General features: G+C 38.9%; 1 protein-coding gene across 5 annotated transcripts in view; it reads left to right on the forward strand.

Annotated features, from left to right (window-relative positions):
* Window positions 1-3,583: 3,583 nt before the first annotated feature.
* Window positions 3,584-25,054, forward strand: part of LOC107555880 (Nance-Horan syndrome protein-like) — a 59,936-nt gene continuing 38,465 nt past the window's right edge. For 4 of the 5 annotated variants that reach the window (XM_016238813.1, XM_016238822.1, XM_016238840.1 and 1 more), the window contains exons 1-2: window positions 3,584-4,060; window positions 17,198-17,221. In XM_016238813.1, the coding sequence (XP_016094299.1) occupies window positions 3,781-4,060; window positions 17,198-17,221 (304 nt within the window). In that variant the 5' untranslated portion in view covers window positions 3,584-3,780. The remainder of the gene's footprint in view (window positions 4,061-17,197; window positions 17,222-25,054) is intronic. The other variant, XM_016238805.1, reaches the window with a different exon arrangement.

Raw genomic sequence — 25,054 nt, forward strand, 5'->3', positions numbered from 1 at the left:
GGGGGCACTGGTCTGCTCATTTCTAACAATTGGAAATACTCAACCCACTCTCCCCTATGCAATTATAACTCATTTGAATCTCATGTTATTACTGTAACAGCTCCTATAAAACTCCAGGTTGTGGTAATTTACCGCCCTCCTGGGCAAATTCTAGGCACCTTCCTAGAGGAGTTGGACGGGCTGCTGTCCTCATTCCCGGAGGATGGCAATCCACTTTTAGTCTTTGGCAACTAACATTCATCTGTCCAAGCCTCATGCTGCAGACTTCCATTCACTCCTTGTTTCATTTGATCTCAAATGACTTACCACTACAAGCACGCACAAATCAGACAACCAACTTGACTTAATTTACACACACAATTGTATTGCAGACAACATTTTGGTAGAACCCCTACATATCTCTGATCATTTCTTCATTACATTTAAATTACATTTTGCTACCTGTGTGCCACCAACCCCCATACCGGTTACTTTTAGATTAAACCTACGCTCACTTTCCCCCTCCCATCTTTCCTCTGTAGTATCCTCCTCTCTTCCCTCACCTACCCTTTTCTCATCTCTGAATGTGAATGCAGCAAATGACACTTTATGCTCTACTTTAACCTCTTGTCTAGACGATAACTGTCCTCTCTCCTCCAGGCCAGCACGGGCTGCCCCTTCTAACCCCTGGTTATCCAATGTTCTTCGTGAGCATCGGATCAAACTCAGGGCAGCATAGAGAAAATGGCGCAAATCAAAAGATCCGTCAGACCTGAGTATGTATCAGTCTTTGCTTTCATCTTTCTCTGCTGAAGTCCATACTGCCAAATCTTCATACTTCCACAACAAGATCAACAGCGCTCCAGACACACGTAATCTCTTCCAAACATTCAATTCTCTCCACTTCTATAACAGTTGATGATTTCGCCACATTCTTCACAGACAAAACTAGAACAATCAGTAGTCAATTCTCAACCCCACACACAGGACCACAAACCAACCACACCCACTGCTAAAACTCCCATCTTCTCCTTCTGTCCCCTCACTGAGGCAGAAGTATCAAAACTTCTCTCAACCAAACAATCTCTCCTACACTCTTACCAACACTCACACACATCAACACATCTCTCCTCACAGGCACTTTCCCCCCTGCATTCAAGCAGGCTCGGGTAACCCCACTGCTAAAAAAACCTACATGAAATACTTCTCTTATAGAGAGCTACAGACCTGTCTCTCTCCTTCCATTCATAGCAAAAACCCTCGAACGAGTTGTTTTCAACCAGGTATCATTGTTTCTTTCACAGAACAACAAACTGGATGCTAACCAGTCAGGTTTCCGGAGTGGCCATTCAACTGAGACTGCAGTCACAGAAGCCTTGTGGGCAACAGTAGCTGCACGGATCTCAGACTGCCTGGCGGACATCTCAGCATGGATGAAAGGACATCACCTACAGGTCAACCTGGCAAAGACTGAGCTTCTTGTCTTCCCTGCCACTCCATCTCTACAGCATGATTTCACCATCCAGCTAGGTTCTTCTACAATTACCCCATCAACTTCGGTCAGAAATCTTGCTGTAATCTTTGATGACCAGCTGACCTTCAAAGACTACATTGCAAAGACTGCTCGATCTTGTAGGTTTGCAAAGATCAGGCCCTTTCTAACAGAGCATGCTGCACAACTTCTTGTCTAGGCTCTTGTCATTTCTAGGTTGGACTACTGCAATGCTCTTCTGGCTGGACTTCCATCAAGCACAATCAAACCTCTACAAATGATTCAGAATGCATCGGCACAACTGGTCTTCAGTGAGCCCAAAAGAACCCATGTTACACCTCTCTTTATCTCCTTGCACTGGCTACCAGTTGCGGCTCGCATTCAAGACATTGATGCTTGCATATAGAACAGCCTCAGGCTCAGCACCTCTGGCTGGTGGAATGATCTTCCCACCCCTATCCGGAATGGTGAATACCTGACAATTTTCAAGAGACAGCTGAAAACTCATCTCTTTTGACGCTACTTCACTTCATCCTAAATTTAAAAAAAAAACATATTTCTTTTTATTTATTCCTTCCCTTTCTAGCTTGTACTTATTTGAACAATACCTGAAACTTGGTATTATGAGCACTTCCTGGATCTGTTTGCCTCTTTAAGAAGAATCGCTTTATGTATTCCCCAATTGTAAGTCGCTTTGGATAAAAGCATTTGCAAAATGACTAAAATGTAAAATGTAAAAGAACTGCAGATCCAACTTGCAACCTTATTTTCATCAAATCAGCCTTAAATTCATTTTAAGTTTAAAGATATTCTCAAAATAATGTAATATTTTGTGTGTGCATTTGTTTATATTAATGAATATAAATACATTATTAAATACACAAATACATACAATCAGAATTTGAGTGAGAGTATAGCATGTGAGAAACTGAGGCTCTGTTAAGGAGGTTATATCTTTATTTTCTGTTCATGATTATAAAATAATACATTTTCCCCTATATTGCTCAATCAGTGACAATTCGCTGTCTAGTGTTAGTTGCATAATATGACCACCAGGTGGTAATATTTCTTTTTACGCTTTGAATTTTAGCTGCTGCACAAATTCCACCACGAGAGGCTGCTCGCCGCACATGGTACGGATCTTGTGCTGGTAACATATTCAATATAATTCTAATTTAAGAATAGAGAGTAAATTCAGAAAAACTCATCTCAACAGCTTTCACATCTCAGATATATCCATACCTCTATACTAACCATTCAGCTCAGCTTGAGTGTTGTTAAGCCCTAAGCATCTCTAAGTCCTCGACAAAAGAGTGGATAAAGTTTATCCAAACGGAACCCCTAACCGGAAAACCGCTGCAATGATGTAACTGCAACCTTTGCGGTTCCAAAACGGGGCACAGATACTTTACTTTGTCACCTTTGTAGCAATCACAATGGACGTAGTGAGGGGTTGTGAATGAACTTATTCATTTCAGCAGACTGAAAAGACTTTAACTGCCTATAGCTGGTGAGGAGACTATATGTTTTATTGTAACGCAGGGTGAGTTGTAACTTATTTTAACCAATTAAAAACGGGCTAGAATCACTATACATGACCACCGATTTCCTGAGCAGATGTTGTATTATATTAGAAAATAATATTGTTTATGTATAAGAATTATTTTATATAAGCAGTACATTTAATACCTTTACCCACAACATTTACTGTACGTACAACAAAAACAGTTAGCTGTTATAACGAAATGTGTTACAAGACTGCCTAATACATTATTTATAGAACACCTTCTAGAACACTGGTGGCTTGACAAGATGAATTCATCAAAGCTATATAAACGTGTGTAGATATTCGTCCATGAAAGCTTTTTTTTTCTTTTAAAACCTACTACGGTTAAGGTCTTGCTCATGAATATTAATGAGGCGCCTGACTGGACGCTTTCAAGGCGACGTCATCGTGCTGTAATTATTATTTAAGAGGCATGCCTTCGCCGTAGTAGAATGCGTAGTTTCTCTCCGCTCCTGGCGCAAGTAGACCAGTCCGTGTTTTTGCAAAGCCTCTCTCTATGCATTCTCAGCCTCCGAGCCCTCAAAAACCCTCTAGCCTACCAAAAGGTATCTCAGGTCCAGAGGAGGATCAGAGAATTTCACTGAGAAACCTCCATCCCTGTGTGATCTCCTCTAACGGGAGAACTGAAGTGATGGCGGGTTGCGCGGAGGATTCGTGGATTTTTGCTTGACAGGCACCAGAATCTTCTTTTGGATTAGTTGATTGGTTTATTTATGGGGGATTTCCATTTACCTACTGAAAAATGCCTTTTGCCAAACGGATCGTTGAGCCCCAGCTGCTATGCAGACACCCCATCCCTAATGATGAAGGGTTACTGTTCGAGGATCTGTGCTCCATCACCAATGTGGCTCTATCCCGGACCCTGCGGCAGCTCTCCGACCTGTCCAAACACGCCTGCTCCTTATTTCAGGAGCTTGAGAACGAAATAGTCTCCACAAACCAACGGGTTTGGGCTTTGCAGAACAAAATAGCCAAAATCCATCAAACCGCCAGTGCGCTGGATCCAAAACTGGAGGCTGTGCGTAAGTAGACCATTACGCGTGAATTATGGCTTGGAGAGTTTATACATGAAAGTGCGATGTTTTTGCAGATTATTGGAAAATAATGAATGAATATGGTGGTTACATGTATCAAGTCACATGCCTTGAAGATTTGCCGAGCACATTATAATGTGTCACACGCCTGTATGCGTAACCAACACCTGCACTGTGACCGGTTGCGCTTTTCGCTCCGAACCGAAAAACGTCTCGACACACAGTGACCAGCCGCTGCATATTGTTTTTTAGTCTATATGTGTGATTGTTAAGATTTTGAAGGCATTAGGAGACGTCTGGGTCGTTTTCAGCAGCTGTTTTGAGAGAGGGGCGTGTAGGTGCCATGGCTATTTCAATTCTGCTGCTTTTTAAAATTGATAAACGCAACAGCTATCTCTGCTATAACATGATTTTCACTTCATTTTATTTTTCGATCACAGTAATAAGGAATCTATATTGTCTTTAAAACGCATAAATGCGTAATCACATTCGGCTGCGCTAGGACATAAAAAAATAATTATTTATTATGCTTATTTTTGCACATCCCTATTATAAAGGCGGTCTAACATAAAATAAAATATTTTGTCCTTATATCATTAAACTGGCGTTGCACCCACCCAGCTGCTCCAGCAGAATTAAATGCAAGATAAGGATAAACCTAAACTAAAGGTTATCGGTGATGTGACATTTAAACACGATGAGACAAGATATCTTAGCGCACACACTTAAAAATTGATATTTTATGAGAAAATTGTGCATTTTACATGAAACTTATAGGTTGGGTGTGGAGAGAAAATAAATATTCCAGTTGTTTGGATGCAGCACTAAATGCAAAACAACATCCACCTTATATCCACGAAGAAATGTCCAATGCCCAGTGAAATAGTGATATCTATAACATGCGATTATAAAAAAAACTCTCCTCCTACTTCATTTCAACTGCATGGGCCGAAGAAACCAGGCCCCTGCTTTAAAATAAAATGCTACAGCCTCAGCGCCCCTGTCAAGCCTCTGAGGAGATCATAGCCTCATGTGGATCATAGCCTCAGCACTGGGTGCTGCTGTATAGCTTTAATTATAAGAACATGTTAAGCTGCAGTGCATAAATCCAGTGCATGGATACAGCATTGAAAATATGGAGATTTCCCCCTCCACTTTGAGGTAACGAAAAAACAAGAACATTTACAGATTTATGCAGTTAGTTTGAATAGGATGCAATCATTTTATTTTGATGCCAACCCGGCCATGTCCAGGCATAAACTGATTTGACCCATAAAAGATTAAGCCATGTAGGTCAAGCTAGGACCTGCTGAAATAATCTCTTTCTCCCAGAGTTATTATTACCATTGGACCAAAACTACTTCACCCCTACACCTCTCACAGTCATTCATCTGCTCCTTACAGAATCGGTGTGCAATAGTGTGTCATTTTGGAGGACTCGTTGTTATTTGTCATGTTAAGGGGTTCATAGCATGTCATGGCCTTGTAGCTTGGCAGAATTAGGTGAAACTGGCAGTGTGTCTGGTTTTATTGGCGTACATGGCTAGAATGATGTAAGTCGGTGTTTTCTTCTTGGCAGGAATTAAAGGGCATTTCACATATGCTTGCTCTGATTGATTAATTCACTTTTGTTTTACCAAAGTCCACAGTTTATAAGAGCAACAAACTCATTTTGATCATTGAGGAAAATAAGTCAAGTCAAGTCAAGTCATCTTTATTTATATAGCGCTTTTAACAATATAGATTGTGTCAAAGCAACTGAACAGCATTAATTAGGAAAATAGTGTCAATAATGCAAAATGACCACAAGCTGTAATTAAATTATATATTTACAAACTCACCTTGTAAAAGCCTTTATAGTTCAAATAATTAATAACAGTAAAAGTTATTTTTGAACAATTATAATTTAATTCAAAAACTTCCGTAACAATAATTAAACTTATATTTCTTTCTTTGTTTAAATGGAACCCCGGGTATTAAGACTTGTATGGCTTAATATAACATAAATTATGAATCTTACTAAAATATGTAGTAGAAAACCCACGATAGGTTTACATTATTTAAAAAATCCACATCGTTTTATACATACTTTGGAATATCGGGGGTGCCATTATTTTGATTACTTCAAATGGTTGCGCTCGGTGAGCTACTGGCACTACCTTTTGCCATTTTTACCAACATTAAGGTGATGATTATATACTGTATATACATTCACTTTACCCTCCAAAAGGCTTGAGTTCCCCAAACATCAAACACCTAGAGCTTAATGTATACTGTAGTGAGGATTTCTGAGAAAAGCCCAAAATTCTCAGATCTCCTAAAGCCTGTTCCACATCAAAAAGGTACGATTCATCCCTGGTGTTATCCTGTAGTCTGGTTAATGTAGATAAAAGCAACTAATTACCAAAAATGATGGAGTATGGACTATGAGTGTGTGTATGCAGCGTGATTAAAGGAGAACAGTGTTATGCTAAAGCTGGTTGCTGTGTCTGACTTTGCAGTCAAAATAAAAAGATTAAAAGCAAGGTGCCTTAAGCTTTGAGGAGCACGAACTTATACTAGTCTGTAATTTTTGCATTCTTTAACAGACAGGAAAATCTCCAGAAGTTTGACTTTTTTTATTAAGATTTATGCAGTTGTATTTTATGTTTGAGAATAAATTATCACATAAATCAGTGAGAAAAGGTGAAAAACAAAAAAATGTGACTTGCGTTTGATTAGAAAGCATTGGTTGTTAACAGTTGTCCTGAGCCTCCAACTATCTCATTGTGTGTGTGAGGTGTATGTCATAGCCCTTTATGGCTCGATTAGTGTAAACGATCCTAATCCCATAATTGGGGTGTATTGTCTTGTTATTCTAGTGATGACATGTGGTGCCAAGAACAACACCCTCCTGAATTTGAATGGATAGTTGGCCTGTAGGCTGGGCCCTCATACAACTTTTATTGTGACCTTTGCTATCTTGCCTCTTCAGAATCACTCCAGATCAGAGTTATTATACTAAAACTAAAACCAAAGAAAAAAAAAAAAGTTTAACCGAAATAAACTATAAAAAAAGTAATGTACTTAAAAAATAAAACTGAAATTAAAACTATATAGACATAAAAAACAAAAATACTTAAACTGACAACAAAATTACTAAAACGTATAAAAAAATAAATATACAGTTATATGTAAAATTTTATAATTGTGATACTAAAATAATGCTGCTCCAGATCTTTTGGATTCTTTTGATTTATTGATTTATAAGAACCAACAGCTCCAAAACTTTATTTACAAAAATGAATAAACCTTCTTATTTGAATTGATGTTATGAATAGAATTATTATAGTCTTTAGTATTTATTATAGATAAAGTACTTTTGGTCAACAAAAATAGGACAAGTCAAGAGTCAAAGTCAAGACAGATAAAACCAAACATAGTTTCCCAAGATATCTTGTTGCAAACATCAGCATTTAGAAACACACTGTGCACAGCACAGTAACTCAATGTTACAGACTCAATGTAATAAACGTGAGGGACAATAAACAGTCTACATATACAAACAGTAGACATAGTCAGCATAAAATGGCTAATTGCATCCTGTAACAATGAGAGTTATTATAGTAATTGTCACACTTTTAAAATGGCTGGAGTGAGGTGGATTATTAAGGTGTCTAGAGCAATACATGTGATGCAATGTATGTGCAATACATGGGGAGGGGGTCCATATGAGTCCTGTCGCTGTGTTGTGTGTGTAAGCTGTCAGATAGTATTCCTGACGGTTGTTACCACCTGAAACTGTTCTTAAGTTTTAAGGTATTCGCATAAATGCTCTTTAGACTTTGTCCTACAGCAGTGATCCTCAAATCTGGCTCGCGAGATCCACTTTCCTGCAGAGTTTAGCTCCAACCCTAATCAAACAAACCTACCTGTGATTTTCTAATGATCCTGAAGACATTGATTAGCAAACTCTGGTGTGTTTGATTAGGGTTAGAGCTAAACTCTGCAGGAAAGTGGATCTCGCGGGCCAGATTTGAAGATCACTGTCCTACAGGATCCTTAGAATTGGTACTTGCCTATTCTTTTAATAAGGTATATTCATTCCTGAAATCTTTGAGCAGTGCATTAAAAGTGATAAGTACATCACATTGCATAACAGCACAGAGCAGGATCAGCTACACTACCTCACACATCATTGTATCTAGTCTTGGATCTAATCCATTCTGGGACAGTTTTCTCTTTCTATCCTGCAAGTGAGAAGGCCCGTGATGTGGCCTCCCCAGCGAGGATGGAGATTACCTTGCCTGACCCCGGACCTGTTTAATTAGACAAGATCTCTCCCAGAGCATACAGCCGTTTGCAGGTTTTGCTAATGAAGGGAAAACATCTGACTGAAAAAAGTGACTGGAGAAATACTTTTGACCTGTTATGTATAACACCCATGTGTTTCAGATGGGAACAGTTTCAACTTTGTACTGTTGAAAACTGCATCTGTAAGACTTGAAACCTCTGAGGTTGAGTTGTTTTACTCATAATTCTTGCAATAATTTTATGCAATTCTTGCATAAACTCAATGAAAACATAGAAATAGCATTAAAATACATTTGCTATATATATATATATATATTTATATTTGTTTATTTATTTATTTATAGCCATACCATCACACAGAAGCAGAATAGTAACCTGGCCTGAGGGAGAGGGGATCTAACCTTTTAACAGAGCACACTGCAGCATCCACTCTCTATAAGAGCCCCTGGAGCAAAAATCACTGTCCTATAGCTTTAATAGCCCATCTCCGCACACCCCCCTACCCACACACACTAGTGCACATTGATGCCATCAAGAGAAAATATTTTTTTATTTGTTTGCACGGACAAAAATACATACAAATGTAAATACACATATAAAGGACACAAAGCGGGCAAACTCTTGCACTCCGGAAAACGTGCACGTGGCACACACTCCATCTTCCATTCTCTCTTTGTCTTATAATAGATCGAGAGCTCTCTTGCTTGATCCTTTTTGATAAGTATCATACATAAATGAGTCTCAGTGGCCTGGAATTAAAGTAGCTATGGACGACACATCATCCTCTCAGCTCCAGGCCACTGTGTACTCAGCTCTGATTGGTCAGATTCAGAGAGCGCTGCAGCCCATGGTTTAAAGACTCAGAGTTTGCCCACCATTAGCACACACACAGTCTTAGAGAACAAGTCTACCGTGCAATGCCTCAGGTCAATATAAGTATATGCATGCTTTTACTTTTGATGTTTAGATGGTGTTAAGCTTAGGTTTGATCTAACATCCTACAGTTTGATAAAGATGCAACTTGCATGTTATTTTTTGAACTAAGGTCTACCACACTGAATAAATAATATGTTTATGTTAGAATTCTAAATGCAGTATATCACGGAACATGCTTTGTTGTTTGTTAGATGCTTTGTTAAATGTGGGAAATTTGGCAAGAAAAATACATGAAAAAACATGACCTTCTCTTTAATTAAAATAAATAACCCATTCACACATAATGTATCAAGAATAAAAAAATTAGCATGTGAAAAAATATATATATTTACTTTTTTTTAGAATGTAAAATTAAGCTTGTTCCCACCATGGAATAAATAGCTTTAAAAAAGGTAAGTTCAACTTTTTATCTCACAATTCTGATTTTATAAATGTATAAACATAGAAACATAAATATATATATTATACATATATATAAACTTATCCAGATAGTGACATGTAACCTTAGAATTCATAGGAAATAAGTCAAAATAGATCTCGCACTTTTGACTTTTTTCTCTGAAAAAAAAAATTTGTATGTTAAAAAGACGCAATTACCTTTTTCATTTATTTCATTTATTTTTCATTATTCCACGGCGGAAACAGGCTTTCATAGTTTTGAGTCTTTGTATTCAATTGAGCTTATTTTACTTCAATTTGGACTTATTTTACTTCAACTGCTGGCAATCACACAAAAACATATGCCAGTCATTTGCTTGACTGCAGGAGCCATTCCTTAGTGCAAACTTCATGCCAAGCGCACGCTAGTAGGTAACTTTAAGTGCAGTAAAGTGCTTTGTGTTTTATGTACGTGGAAATCATATTTATGCATTGATTTATATACTGTATGTTGCAACCCAAAACCTGAATTCCTGCATTTCTCATGTAATATAACAGTTTTTTTTACTCATGCATGCTGTAATGTGAGTTGTTCTCTAGTTCTCTTAGCCTTGGGGCTGGGCTGTCTCGAACATAGAGGTTCACACAATGGAATGGTAAGGAGTGTTATACCACTTCCTTTCAGGTAATTTAGAATAGAGTCCAGACAAAGGGCAAGTGACACTCTCAGGTTGTAATTTACTTAATATATGAGCTCAAGTATTAGGTAGGTTCAAAGAAAGAGGGAAAATATATTTATGGTCTAATGGGTGCTTTGGGTTAGTGTCAGGAGTTTTTATGCTGACTTGTACTTGTACTTTTCTTAGAAATGTCAGTCTAATCTCTGTAAGATATAACATAATTATTATCATAATTATAACATAATTATTATGTATAACGTAATTATTATCTTACTGATAATCTACCAGTAAAAGTTGGAACTCATACGGGAACACATACATACATATACACTTTTTATATTTTCCTCATTTTAGAATAAATAATCAAAACTATGTTTTGAAAATGCTTCTTAAGCACCAAATGTGCATATTATAATTATTTCTGAAGGATTATGTAACACTGAAGAGTGAGTAATGGCTGTAATTGTTTGAAATATTCCAGAATATTGATGTTTTTACTGTATTCTTGATAAAATAAATGCACCCTTGGTGAGCATAAGACATAATCATTTATTTATTGTATAAGTGACACCCCGTACTGTCACTCATTCAGACACCTGGTTAATGGCAGAGTTTAAATCTTGACCTCATGAATAATTAGTAAGACCAGCAGGTCCAGCGTGAATCATTGTTTCTTTTATTGCTATTAAATATTCATAAACTAAGCGTATACTTTGAGGGAAGTAGTAAAGACTACAAAGTTGATGTGTAGCAGATTGGATCTTACAGCTTTCACTGATACTTTGTCGAGACGAAATTAAACCAATGGATTGTTCAACCGTCAGTACAACAGTGTATTCATTTTTAAACAAATAAAATAAAATAAAAAATAAATATAATAGCATCTACTATCTGTCCCGACTTGTTTCGAGTGGAAACCCTCCCCCGCATTCTACAGTATCCCCATCCAAAAAGGAAGAGCACATTGAGCACAGACACATAATGAAGTCAGTGAGCACCTGTGTATGTGGGTTAGTAGTAGATGCCGCATCAATTTGCCAAGGCACATGACTGGTTGACTTGCAGCAAAACATAGCTGTTCTTTAATATTTCAAGAATTTTGTCTTGGCTTATGTTTTACCTGTGTTTCATTCAAATCTAACGAGGTAATGAAGGACAGATTTTAGAGCTTAGAGAGTAAACCCAAGATAGTTTCACTACTGAATGAAATATAAGTATATTTATAATCATAATTTCTCTGCCATGTTGGATTGATTTTTTTCACTGAGCTCATTGCAGTGCAATCTGGGGTTTTAAACTGAACAATAGACCTATAAGTTTCCTTTTGTTTCTCTGGGGGAAAAAAAAAAAAACATCAGTGAAAATTTACATATTTAAGTATGCAGGTGAATAGAAGAGCACAACGAGGATCATAAAGTAAAAAATTTTTGCTTTCTGCCTTCTAGCCCTTTCAGTGCTCTACTTTTTCTCTTAGAGTTGGTCTACTTCTGCGCTTGACAGTACTTTTAATGTTTAATGCACTTTGATTTTCACTGGAGACACATCAAGGCTCTCTATGAGGCCTGTCTGAGAACTGTTCATTGTGATGGAAAAGAAAGATCTTAAAACAAAGCCTCAGAAATAAAGGTTGTGCTGAGAAACAGTCAAACTGGAAGTATAATGTAAGCTATATGGTCCAAAACAGTCACCATTTTGATTATACTGTCATTTCTGTTATGTTTTTATTTTAGGGTTCAGTTCGCCAAGTTGCACCAGACACCATGTCTGAAGACCCCTAGTAAATCTATTTGGCACAGTAAGCAATTATCACAGTTTCCACAAATAATTCAGTTTCAGGTTCATTCCTCAACCTAAATGCTTTCAGTCTTGATGAAAGAAATGTATCCTATGAAATATATATAAAAGGACAGAACCATTTCTCAGTTGGGGATTCGCCATAACTCAACTATAGGGCTGTTTGTGTCAGTTTCGGGTTGCTCTCTGAAGTAATCTCAGTAGTAGTTCCATTTTACATTTTAGGTCATGTCCCATTTTTAACGGGGTAGCTGAGATGGGAAATGGCAGCCTACACTAAAGGGTGAAGGTTTGGCCAGTTTGCCTCTGCTGGAAGATTCGGTAGTTACACCATTTTGGGGGCAAAACCAATTTTCCTCCATTGATGGTCCTAAAATACTTGTCATCTTCATCTTTCGTTTGTTTCTGAACAAGTGGGCCTATATACTTGCTATATTGGCACATTTCTGAAAAATAAACCACATTATGGGGTTTTTATGATATTTTTTTTTTCTGGTAGTAAAATGAAGGCATAAAACAGTCATTTATTTAATTAATTTGTCTTGTAATCCAATGAAAATTAAACCCTTTAAATTTTTTCGGCAAACAAAGTGCTACACAACAGGTGTACTTTTAAAAATAAAACATGGAAGAAAAATTGTGTGATTATTCATTAAACAATAAAATTATTATTAAAACAGTATCACATTAAGATGTACATTCTACTGTACAAGAATGTACATCTTAATGTAAAATATTTTTGTCGCAGTTTCTTCAAGTTTAACCAGACTTTTATTTTGACAGGTTGCCGTGAAGAGTTTTGTTTGTATGTATATGATATGACAACAGTTTTTCTAAAATGAAACGGCCAAATGCTTATAAAGTGACTCTCAGAGCAGCTCTGGAGACAATGTTCATGTGTTCACATCATCATTTAGTGAGAACACCGCAAGCATCACACGCGCTTCAGTATGTGTAGTAAACGAAACTGCACGTCTGTGCCATTCATTCACACAGAGACACGCAGAACGTGCAGGCTTCAAGTCTTTTTGCGGCTTAATATTCACAGACACTAGCCCATATCACAATTTGATTTAAGTGAACAGACCTACCTTTGATTTATAGTCCAAAATTTGGCAAATTCTGTGACATTCCGCGTTATACTGTAAATTCCATCTTTATGACTGGATTCCGTGATTCCGGCCTTTTTCCACATTGCAGAAATCATAGGGCCCTACAACACCTGCCTGTGTCACTTGTGAAGGACTCGGATAAATACAGAGTTCTGGCATGAAACTCTAGATGGCGCAGTCCGATAGGTCTAACTCAATCTGACTTAATGACATCATTATCACATGGCACAGCTGATTGGTTCTCTCCTGTATCGGTAGCCAATGAGCTTGCTGCTCATCATTCAAATATATGACTAATGCTTGCCGTAGCAGTTGCAGCTTACTTCAGAAACCCTCCACCTTCCCCAGCTCCACCTGTATAGATCAGCTACGAGGTGATTCATGTATGCTATATAGGGGTTATTTCATGCATGTTATATTTGCAGCAGCAATATTTCTTACATGCTCACAGCAGCATGTTGTGGATGTATTGGCCGTAGCAAGTCTCGGTACTTGCTCTGCCACAGCAGCAGTGTAGTAGGTCTATTCCGCCAAGACCAAATACATTAACATTGTCATGTACATTACCATGCCAATCCCCCCGAGAGTTGTCATGACAGAAATACATTTTATACAAAACGGTGGCATTACCATGTTTTTTTCAACATTCCTTGGTGTACTATGTAAATAGCATGATACATGAATATGGCAGTTATTTAATACCATGGTATATATCAAAGTTTATTTGTTTATGTTTATTTTTGTTACTGGTAATGCTAGTTCATGAATCCATAGCATGCACTTTGCATCTCAGCTGTTAATGTCTATGGTGACAAATGGGGCAAGTAAGCAATGCATATTAGGCCGTTTTCCAGAAAGTATTTTGGTGTGTAAGTGAATCTCACTGAAGTATCTACACATGTACCTATGGATTGCAAAACATCATGATCTTCACAATGAACTCCATGATAAGATATGTTGTTAGTTCAGACAGAGGGGAAGCTTCTGGCCTGGACCCGCTTGGGTTTTTCTTTCCTGTGTTTACATTCAGACTATAATCAAGTCTTCTGCCTGTGAGCTGCCAGTAATCTCAGCATACCTTTGATCACACCACTGTGATGATGAAACAAGCAGAATTCATACATGCGAACTAGATGAGCTATGCTTCAGTTAGTTTTTTCTCCCTCTCTCCTTGCAGATACACAGCAAGAGAGAGACAGAATTATGTTGATGCGCCCTTATATTAGCTCTTTGATTATTTTCTGTCAGATTACTCTGGAATGTCTGACTCCATTCTCAATAAATCTCTTTTTATGGCAATGCTCAAGTATTGCTCAAGGTATTTTTTCATACCTCAAAAGGACACCTTGGGAAATCATTAACCACCTTCCTCGATGCACTGAATGTATGGATGGTTAAACTGCAGTTCGACTCGGGCTGGCGATCTGCCCAGACTGAGCACAGCTCTGCTCCGCAGACAGTGAGAGACTTGTCTGTTATAACTTTTGAATTCTGTCTACGACTTTTAGTCATATATTAGTAATAAAACATTGGCTTGATATTTTTGTGTTATAAGATAACTTTTTCATGAACTATGTGTTTCATAATTTTTGTGTTGTTGTTTTTGTTTATATACTTGCTCAAAAGACATTAAATATATATAATTAGTAAAATGTATAATGTTCATTTATGTTCCTGTATGGGAAATGTGGACTTTTTTTGTGCATTTTTTAAAGTTTGTTTCCACTCAAAAAATACCATAAAAATAAAATTTACCAGAGAAATATTTTATGAAAAAAATAGGACAACTAGCCCCTATTGGGTTACTGTAAGAAAAATAAATAAATAAACATTGAAAAATGGAAAATCACCAGTACCTTTTCCATTTAGTTTATGGACATTTTCTTCAACCCTAAAACACAAAAGAATGAAATGCATAATTCAAAATCTGGGTAAAATACCTGTGAAAAATCAATGCAAATACTGTATTATTTATTTTATTTTGTTTATTATTTGTTTATTTTGACATTAGGTCAATTTCAGTTTCCAATTTCAGACAGCCAGTAGCATAAATTTGTGACACTATAATAAGCTGTTTACTAGGGAATTGACTAGGTTTTTTTTTTAACAATGGCAGAATGAGAGGTGAGCAGGAGGCCTAGTAAAAGTGTTTGGGAAACCTGTTAGATAACAATTATTTTTGCAATTTCATTGGTTTGCTAGTGGCATAGAAATGGAAAAAAAAATCAGTGGGAATCCTCACTCTCTCAGTGACTGATGGAAAAGCTCCTCTGTGTCAGAGGAACAGGAGGAGAAGTGTTTATTTGACTGCTCATGCTGCAAGAGAGGGGTCGGTCTCAGAGAGACAGAGTGAGGGAAAACAGAGAGGAAAAACTTGGCTGATTGAGTCACAACAGAGGGAATAGCCGTAATTAAGACAGACAGACAGAGGGAGAGAAATGAGAGAGGGCTGTGATGATGACAGTGTATCAAAGCTGCAACTGTAAACAGGGCTGTTGTATTTGAGTCGTATTTAAGTCAGTCAGTGTGCAGAAACTCTGTATGTTGTCAACGGACCACTTATTTTATGTAGAAATTAATATTTCCTAATCATAATATAGTCAAATATTTTAGTATAATATTTATATTTATAGTATAATATAATATATTTAGTATGATAAAAGTATTATATTTTGATTATTATGATAACTTTTAATGAAAGAGTCCAAGTGATATGCTAAACAAATAGATGAAAAAATTTGTGTGTGATTTTTAACTTTTGAATGACACTTTAATACTGACTGATTAAATTAAATGAACTATAAAATAAAACATAAAAAAAAATTAAATTAATATTTTTGTGTAATTTTTTGAATGACACGAACTTTTGAATAACAATTTGAATAATGCTGGCTTAAAATATAATAAAACATGTAAGCTGTGTTTAAAATTAAATATTAATATTTAAAGTGCCATTTATTTACTATGGACTGTATGGACAATTGATCTCTTAATTCATGTAGAAATTCATATTTTAGTGTCAATATTAAATATTTTTATATTATATTATATTATAATGATGAAAGGTGTGTATAAAAATAAAATCATATGTTAAAACAAATCACTGTCCACTGAATTTATTTTTTTGGGGCCTGGGCAAGCTTTCGTTGGCTATATTTATCCCTTAACAAAAAACACATGCCACTTTGAGAATGGAAAGTGAGCCAGAAAAACAACTGTCTTATGTAATAGTCCTAAACTGAGTTTTGTTTTCTGTGGGACTTTTAGAGCCTTTGAGAATAAATCTCTGCAAGTTTTGACCATGTCCAAAAGCCATTGCACTGTACAGTACAACATTATAGGGTGTGCCTAAAGACATGTTACCAAATTACGGCATCTGTTTTAAGGTATTCCAGAAATATTATCATAGATGTGTCCAGAGCTGTGTGAGATCACTACCATCCTGCTTTTGTGGGGCTGTAGGGGTGTTAAATAATAATTTTTTTGTTTAGTTTTTTCCCCATAGGGTTTTAACATTTTAAAAGCTCTTTATTCCATAGATACTACAAGCTAGTCAGTGTATTCAGTAGGTGTAATGTATTCTAAGTTGCTTCAAAGGTATTGCAAGTACTAGTACGTACAACAATAAAACAGTGCATTGACATAAAAAAGGAAATTTACTTTTGGTACTTAAGTACTTTTAAAAGTAAGTACTTCTGTACTTTTACTTAAGTAAAAATCTGTCTTTACAACTTTTACTTGTAATGGAGTAATATTTGACCAGCGGTATCTGTACTTTCACTCAAGTAATGGAGTTGTGTACTTTGTCCGCCTCTGTTGCTGACCCGTGACATTGTAATTGTTTTTTTACCCCACACCTTTTAAACACAAATGGATTGGCTGTTTATTTTACTTATAACAAATCCCTTGTGTCTTTTCTCCTCGCTGCTCAGGTTTTAGGAGAAAAATCAGTATAGGTAAGTTGTTTGTCAAGTGTTGATGATAGTATTAGACTCTTTTCTGTAGTAAAGATAGTAGACCCCCATCTGTAGTTCATAGGTGTATGTATGTGTGTGATTTGTGTGTGCATGTGTGTGTGTGTTTATGGTATTAAACCACATTATTCTGTCACCAGATTGCCTTTGGTAAGCATCGTACAGTGCTGTTTTCCTAGTCTGAAGAACAGCTGCCCATACTGTTCCTGAAAGACACATCCTGGAGGTCACATGGTGTTGACATCATATCTGGACAGATATAGGGATATCAGCATGAACAGATCAAGAGCAGCTTAAGTAGAACAGACACCAAAAGCCAAGCGCAAAGCCGAGCTCATTAGTTCAGGAATTACTCACTATTACTCCATTACTGGAGCACAAATTAAAGCAATCTCCAGCCAGGACGTTGAAGTGTGCAGTCCAAACATACCCTGCCCACGAGTCAGTGAAGATTGTCTTTTTTGACTTGTCCTCAATCTGAGGTCTATTCATGAAATGCTTCACCAGAGAGGAAATAACATATTTTTTTCCCTACTATGTCAGAGCAAGCAGGATACAGTCTGGTTGTTGATGCATTATATTTATAGTACATTTACAGTACTGTTTAAAAGTTTTGGGTCAGAAAGATTTTTGAAAGAAAGTAATACTTTTATTCAGCAAGGATGCATAAAATCGATTTAGAGTGATGGTTTCAACATTTTCTGTATTTCAAATACATACTGTTGTTCCTTTTAACTTTTTATTCGTCAAAGAATCCTGTTTTCAACATTAATAATAAGAAATGTTTCTTAAGCAGCGAATCATATTAGAATGATTTCTGAAGGATCATGTGACACTAAAGACTGGAGTAATGGCTGCTAACAATTCAGATTTGCTATTACAGGAATAAATTACATTTTAAAATATATCAAAATAGAAAATGGGTAATTTAAATTGTAGTAATATTTCACAAAGTTACTGTTTTTACTGTATTTTTTATCAAGGAAATGCAGCTTTGGTGAGCATTAAAAAAATCTTACTGATCCCAAGCGTTTGAACAGAGTATGTGAGTGATTATTGGTCATTATCATAAAATAAACCTCTACTGGGTGGTCAGGACCCCCATATTTATTTTATTTTATTTTTATTTACTGAGATGAAATGAGATGAGATGAATGAGACCATGCAGTAACACAAAAGTACTAATACAGTTATTTTGTAAATTTTAATTTCAGTCAATATTCAAAAATATTTGACCAATAACAATCTATTCCAGTGAGCTGTGTATGTCTAAATAAGTTCACAAATCGCTCCCAAATGGACTTCGCAAGCCGAATTTGACATCATCGAGCAGTTGCGGAAAAACTTGTGTGGTCTTTTGTTACTGATCAGTGAATAGATTAGCTATTTGTCTGATAATTCTTTAGGAAGGGATTTGGTCAGAGACAGCTGGCCCTAGATCAGTCTGTATGAGTTTATTTTTGCGTGGTCTGCTGAGTGGCCTGATATGTCGTGTGCTGACAGCAGTAGTGGCGTGCTACAGGGCTGTAGGCTAGTGCAGCTGCTCCACTGGACGGTATTAAAACACTGTATGCTGGAAACACGTTCACGCTGCACCTTACACATGAGGATGAAGAGCCAAAAAAGAGATGCTGAATAAAATATACCTCCTAGATCAGTAACACAAAAGTACTAATACAGTTATTTTGTAAATTTTAATTTCAGTCAATATTCAAAAATATTTGACCAATAACAATCTATTCCAGTGAGCTGTGTATGTCTAAATAAGTTCACAAATCGCTCCCAAATGGACTTCGCAAGCCGAATTTGACATCATCGAGCAGTTGCGGAAAAACTTGTGTGGTCTTTTGTTACTGATCAGTGAATAGATTAGCTATTTGTCTGATAATTCTTTAGGAAGGGATTTGGTCAGAGACAGCTGGCCCTAGATCAGTCTGTATGAGTTTATTTTTGCGTGGTCTGCTGAGTGGGCTGATATGTCGTGTGCTGACAGCAGTAGTGGCGTGCTACAGGGCTGTAGGCTAGTGCAGCTGCTCCACTGGACGGTATTAAAACACTGTATGCTGGAAACACGTTCACGCTGCACCTTACACATGAGGATGAAAAGCCAAAAAAGAGATGCTGAATAAAATATACCACCTAGATCATACAATTACAAATTAGAGCATGAATATACAGAAGCCTCATTTGTCTGATAGAACCAGATCTACATCCACTCTATGATCAGGCAATTGAAAGTGACTATTTTTACTCAGTTAAATAATTACAGCTATGCCAAACTGCAATTAACTTGCCTTGTAATTTCCACTTGGTGCCCCCCCCCTGCTTCACTCAGTAGTGTGTGTCATTGTGTGCGCAAAAATATACATGTGCGTGTTCATGGGAATGTGTGTTGTATTTAGGACGCTCCATTTTGCGTGAGGAGGGGCTGCATTACTCTCCCTGGGCGTGAAGTGCAGATCAGCCATATGGTTTTAATAGATCAAGGCGGGTGATCCTGAAACTAACTAAGGTCATTATATTTCTCTATCTGTGGCACCAGCTGCTGTTGCTTTTGCCCATTTGTTTATCCTGAATCTCCAGATTTTAAAGCACAGTCTGACCAACAGGATAATTATTACATTGCAGCTGTCCTACTTCACAAAAATGTCACTCTTGTACTGTATAAAAAAGCTATGCCAAACTGCAATTAACTTGCCTTGTAATTTCCACTTGGTGCCCCCCCCCTGCTTCACTCAGTAGTGTGTGTCATTGTGTGCGCAAAAATATACATGTGCGTGTTCATGGGAATGTGTGTTGTATTTAGGACGCTCCATTTTGCGTGAGGAGGGGCTGCATTACTCTCCCTGGGCGTGAAGTGCAGATCAGCCATATGGTTTTAATAGATCAAGGTCATTATATTTCTCTATCTGTGGCACCAGCTGCTGTTGCTTTTGCCCATTTGTTTATCCTGAATCTCCAGATTTTAAAGCACAGTCTGACCAACAGGATAATTATTACATTGCAGCTGTCCTACTTCACAAAAATGTCACTCTTGTACTGTATAAAAGTGACATTCAAGCGTCATTCTGGTACCGTATTGATTTACCCAAGGTTAAACTGTTAGTGTTATAGGTCTTCATTTATTCACAGTCATGTCTTCCCAAAACAGCTACTTGTATCCGACACAAAAAGAGATGTTTGGCAGAATGTCCACGCACTGCTCATTTCCATACAGTGAAAGTGAATGGTGACAATAAAAGACAATAAAACCCCTTGGACTTGAGCCACCACTGTAGGGGCCTCATGTACAGCAGGCCAAAAGGTATCACGTTGGACGCAGCTGCCATTAACCCCAATAGTTTCTGAAACTGCTTGACAGTGAGTGACTGGCCTTCTCTGACTCTCTTGACTACCGTGATGATCGACTCGACCCGAGCAGAAGACAACCGTGCCCACATCGTGGTCGAATCCTACACCACGCCCAGATAGGTGGTCCTCTGTAATGGAGCAAGGACACTTTTCTTGGTGTTTAGTCTTAACCCCAACTCCTTCATGTGAGCAAGAACAACATCTCAATGTCGAACCGCCATCTGCTCCGATTGAGCTCAAATCAACCAATCGTCTATATAATTTAGTATGCAGATGCCCTGGAGTCGCAGTGGAGCTAGAGCGGCATCCACACACTTCGTAAAGGTGCAGGGTGAGAGTGCTTAGCCGAAAGGAAGAACTCGGTATTGGTAAGCTTCGCCCCTGAAAGCAGACCTCAGGAACTTCCTGTGAGTGGGAAGGATGGAGACATGAAAGTATGCGTCTTTTAGATCTATCGCAACAAACCAGTCCTCGGATCTGATCTGAGACACAACTTGCTTGATGGTGAGCATTCTGAACTTCAGTTTCATGACTGAGCGATTCAACTGACGCAGATCTAAAATGGGACGGAGCCCCCCATCCTTCTTTGGAACAATGAAGTACCGGCTGTAGAACCCGGACCCCCTGTCGTGAGGAGAGACCACCTCGATGGCCTCCTTCCTGAATAGAGCATTGACTTCCTGTTCTAATACCAGAGCCTCCTCGGGCCCCACGAGTGTGGGAAAGACCCCGTTGAATGGTGGCGGAGGAGCGCCGAACTGAATGCGATAGCCTCTCTCTACAGTGTGCAGGACCCAACGAGATACATTTGGCAGTAGATTCCACGCTGCTAAATAATCTACTAAGGGAACCAGTCTCTCGAGACTGGCCTCTGGTGTACTTGTGACTGCTAATTCGGTGCCCTAAAGGGGAGGACCGGCAGGAGACGGCCGAACTAGCTGTTCTGGAGACCCCCGAAGGGGTAGAGAGCCCCTCAGCTCCGATACGTTCCCGGGCGGAAGAAACTGAGGGGAGCGCTCGCTGGAGACTGCTGCGCCCTGAAGCATCATTGATGGCAGGGTTGGCAGAAAAATCTCCCAAGGGCACTGAGGAGAGACGGACATCATATACTGCGGTGCACCCTGCTTTTCCCCAGTAGGGGCCGCCCCCGAAGGCCCTGAACCTCTCATGTCAGGGCCTTTTGGCCGAGGACTTCCTCTGAAGCACGACCCTCAGGTCAGGCTTCGACTGCGCAACCCTCGACCCAGAGCGCCGCTGACCTCGGCCCCATTGCGGGGGAGCACGAAAAGCGACGCTCTTGTTTTTGTTGTTCGCGGTATGAGGAGGAGGAGGTATGTGGCGAGAGCTGCTCCCACCCAGCAGCCCCTGGAGCTAGCGGCGAGGGAGGATCCGCAGGAACGCCGCCGCCTGTTTACGGGCCTCCTGGTACTTGCCGACGACGGAATTGATGGTGTCGCCGAACAGGCCAGAAGGCGCAAGCGGGGTGTCCATAAGGAAGACCCTGTCCTTTTCTTTAATATCTGACAGGGTCAACCACAAATGTCTCTCTGCTGCCACTAGAGCTGCCATAGACCGCCCAATGGCACGGGCGATCTCTTTGGTGGCACGGAGAGATAAATCGGCGGTCCTCCTAAGCTCTGCTATGTCATGCCTTTTTATTTCTTTGCCTTCATCTAACTCCTTAAGCAGGTCGGCTAGGTACGCCTGTAACACCGCCATGGTGTGCAGACACGCACCAGCCTGACCTGCCGCCGTATACCCCTTGCCCACTCGGCTAGATGTTGCACGTAACGGCCTGGAGGGAAACGCCGGAGCCTTTAATGACGATGTCGCGCTGGGGGACAGATAGCTCACGAGCGTCTGTTCCACCGGGCAATCGTCTTATAACCATGATCACTAACCCCCGCTACATTTGCATAATGAGAGTAAGCGGGGGTAAATAGACGTGCTGAATATGGTCTAACCCTCGACACCTCGGTGTGGAGATCAGGGAAAAATGGTAGGCTCCGGCGCGGAGGTGGCAGAGCAAATCTAATTTGCTTTTCTGCGGTTCAGCTTGTTTCTCGGCCGGCCAATCGATGTTTAATTTAGTTACGGCACTAGTGACCACCTCCAATAACTTCTCATACTGTGCTGTGTGAGGGGGCGAATCCTCATCGGCGCTCTCCACATCAATCTCCTCGGCGGAAGATAGGCGGAATGTCGAGCCCATTCCCCGGGGGGAAGAAGCCGCAGTACGGGCTTCCGATCCCAGAGAGTGGGCACCGGATCTGGCGGGTGAGGAAGGAGATAGGGCTCACCCGTCTCCATTCCCTCCGCCAAATCCAATTGCGAACCCCACGAATGCAGCCGCCACTCAGCCTCGGCTGAAGCTGGCGAAGGCTCCCTCCTCAAAGAGAGCCTTCCGGCAGCGAAGCGAGCGCAATGACATTCGCTCACAATGCGGGCAATCGGCCCCCTCGAGAGCCGATGCTTTGCCCCCAAGCAAACAACGCACATACTGTGTGTATCCCCACTCGTAATATAGCGAGGGCAGGGAGGAACACACAGCCTGAAACGCTGCTCACTTTCGCCCTTATGTTTTATTTTCTCTGTGGCCTTGGACATTGTGCTTATAATTTTCTTTTGTGACAGACAACACAAAATAAGACTCACAACAGAGATATGACTGACACAACACAGAGCGCTTCGCTGAATGACAGAAAGCTGAAGCCGGTTCCACCTCACGTGCCTTTATAGCTTCCTGGTCGCTAAGTCCCCCGCCTATGACATCTCGCCCTTCCATTGGACTGATTACACATGTGATTCAGAGCACGGTCACGCTGGGGGCGTTCCCGTAGTGTCTTCGGACGCAGCTCGAGTTCCTGAAGGGGAAACAATAATGTACAGTATGTGGAAAATAATGCGTTTTTTTTACCTTAAACCGCATAAACACATTTCATTACACCAAATACACAAAATAATGTTCTTTTTAGCAACATCATATGACCCCTTTAAAAAAAATCTTCCCATCATAGCTCCTAAAACTTATTTGGATTTGAATATTCACATTACCGTTCAATTTTTTTTTTATTGATCAAAAGTGACAGTGAAGACATTCATAATGTTAATTTTGTAAAATTTTCAAATATATGCTGTTTATTTAAACTTCTATTCATCAAATAAAAATAAAAATCACAGTTTCAACAAAAATATTATGCAGCACAACTGTGCTCAACATTGATAATAATTTCTTGAGCACCAAATCAGTATATTAAAATTCAGCTTTGCCATCACAGGAATAAATTACATTTTAAATGTATTCAAATGGAAAACAGTGATTTTAAATTGTATTAAAATTCCACAATATTACTATTTTACTGTATTTTTGATCAAATAAATGCAGCCTACAAGAGACTTTTTAAATTTAAAAGAAAAACTTTTTAAAATACTACCGACCCCAAACTTGGTAGTGTACATATTCAAATTTGATGTGTCCCAATCATTTGACATCATGATTGGGACACATCATTTCAGTCGTTAGATTCAGGATACTTGAAATATAGTGTGTGCGTTTTATGGACTACTGTTATCATCCTTTCTTTGTCATTTTATACAATGTAATTATTGTGCATCTGTTTTTCATCATTCAAAAACATGTTAATACCCAAAAATTACAGAGGAGTCAATAGTAAAGTCACAATAGCAGCATTTTGGGGCTGCATGATGAAAGTCTCTACATCAACTTTTTCTTTGGCCTGTATATGCGAATTTTAGAATTTTAGCAAGGCTAGATTTCTTATTGAACGTAATGAGAAAATGACCAGCAGTTATAGGTCCATCTGGAATACTTTTGTAAAAATAAAAAATATATAAATAAATTCTAGTCTTTTTGCAATGGCTTATTATTTTGCCATTTTGCTTTGACCTCAATGTGGCCATTATAATGAATGCCTTCTCTCTGTACATTATGCAGTACTTGCAGTTGTTTTTTTAAAGGAATCAAAGAGAAAGTTTTTAAGGCGAAGTTTGAGAGAGTGTGTTTGTTTTTTAATTTCAGTGCTTGTTTAGCAGATCTTCATTAGCATGAGGCCTTTGGGTGTCTTTTGCTTGTTATTTGAAAATAATAACAGCGAGCAAATGGCCCATCTGACCACAGAGTTAAAGGGCTTTAGGGTTGCTCTGCCTTTCTGTGCTGACCTCTCATTAGGTAAGCCAGTTACCAGCATGGGCTTGATCCGAGCCACGCAAATCTCCAGATTAGACGGAGACGATTGAGCGTTCTGATCAGATTATTCTTCGGGGTCTATGGCACTGGATTGGGCCTTGTCACAAGCTAATTATCCGTAGCTCATGTAAGCAGGCTTTGCATATAGAATGATCCTTGGAGCGCTTTGTTCCATTTAGATTTACCAAATTGATAAGGAAGCATTGTCATTTGCCACAAGACGTACACACTGAAAGCTTCTCTAACATCAATAATGT

The sequence above is a fragment of the Sinocyclocheilus grahami genome, unplaced genomic scaffold (genome assembly GCF_001515645.1).
Source record: "Sinocyclocheilus grahami isolate Dianchi unplaced genomic scaffold, SAMN03320097.WGS_v1.1 scaffold20.1, whole genome shotgun sequence".
NCBI classification, from domain to species: domain Eukaryota; kingdom Metazoa; phylum Chordata; class Actinopteri; order Cypriniformes; family Cyprinidae; genus Sinocyclocheilus; species Sinocyclocheilus grahami.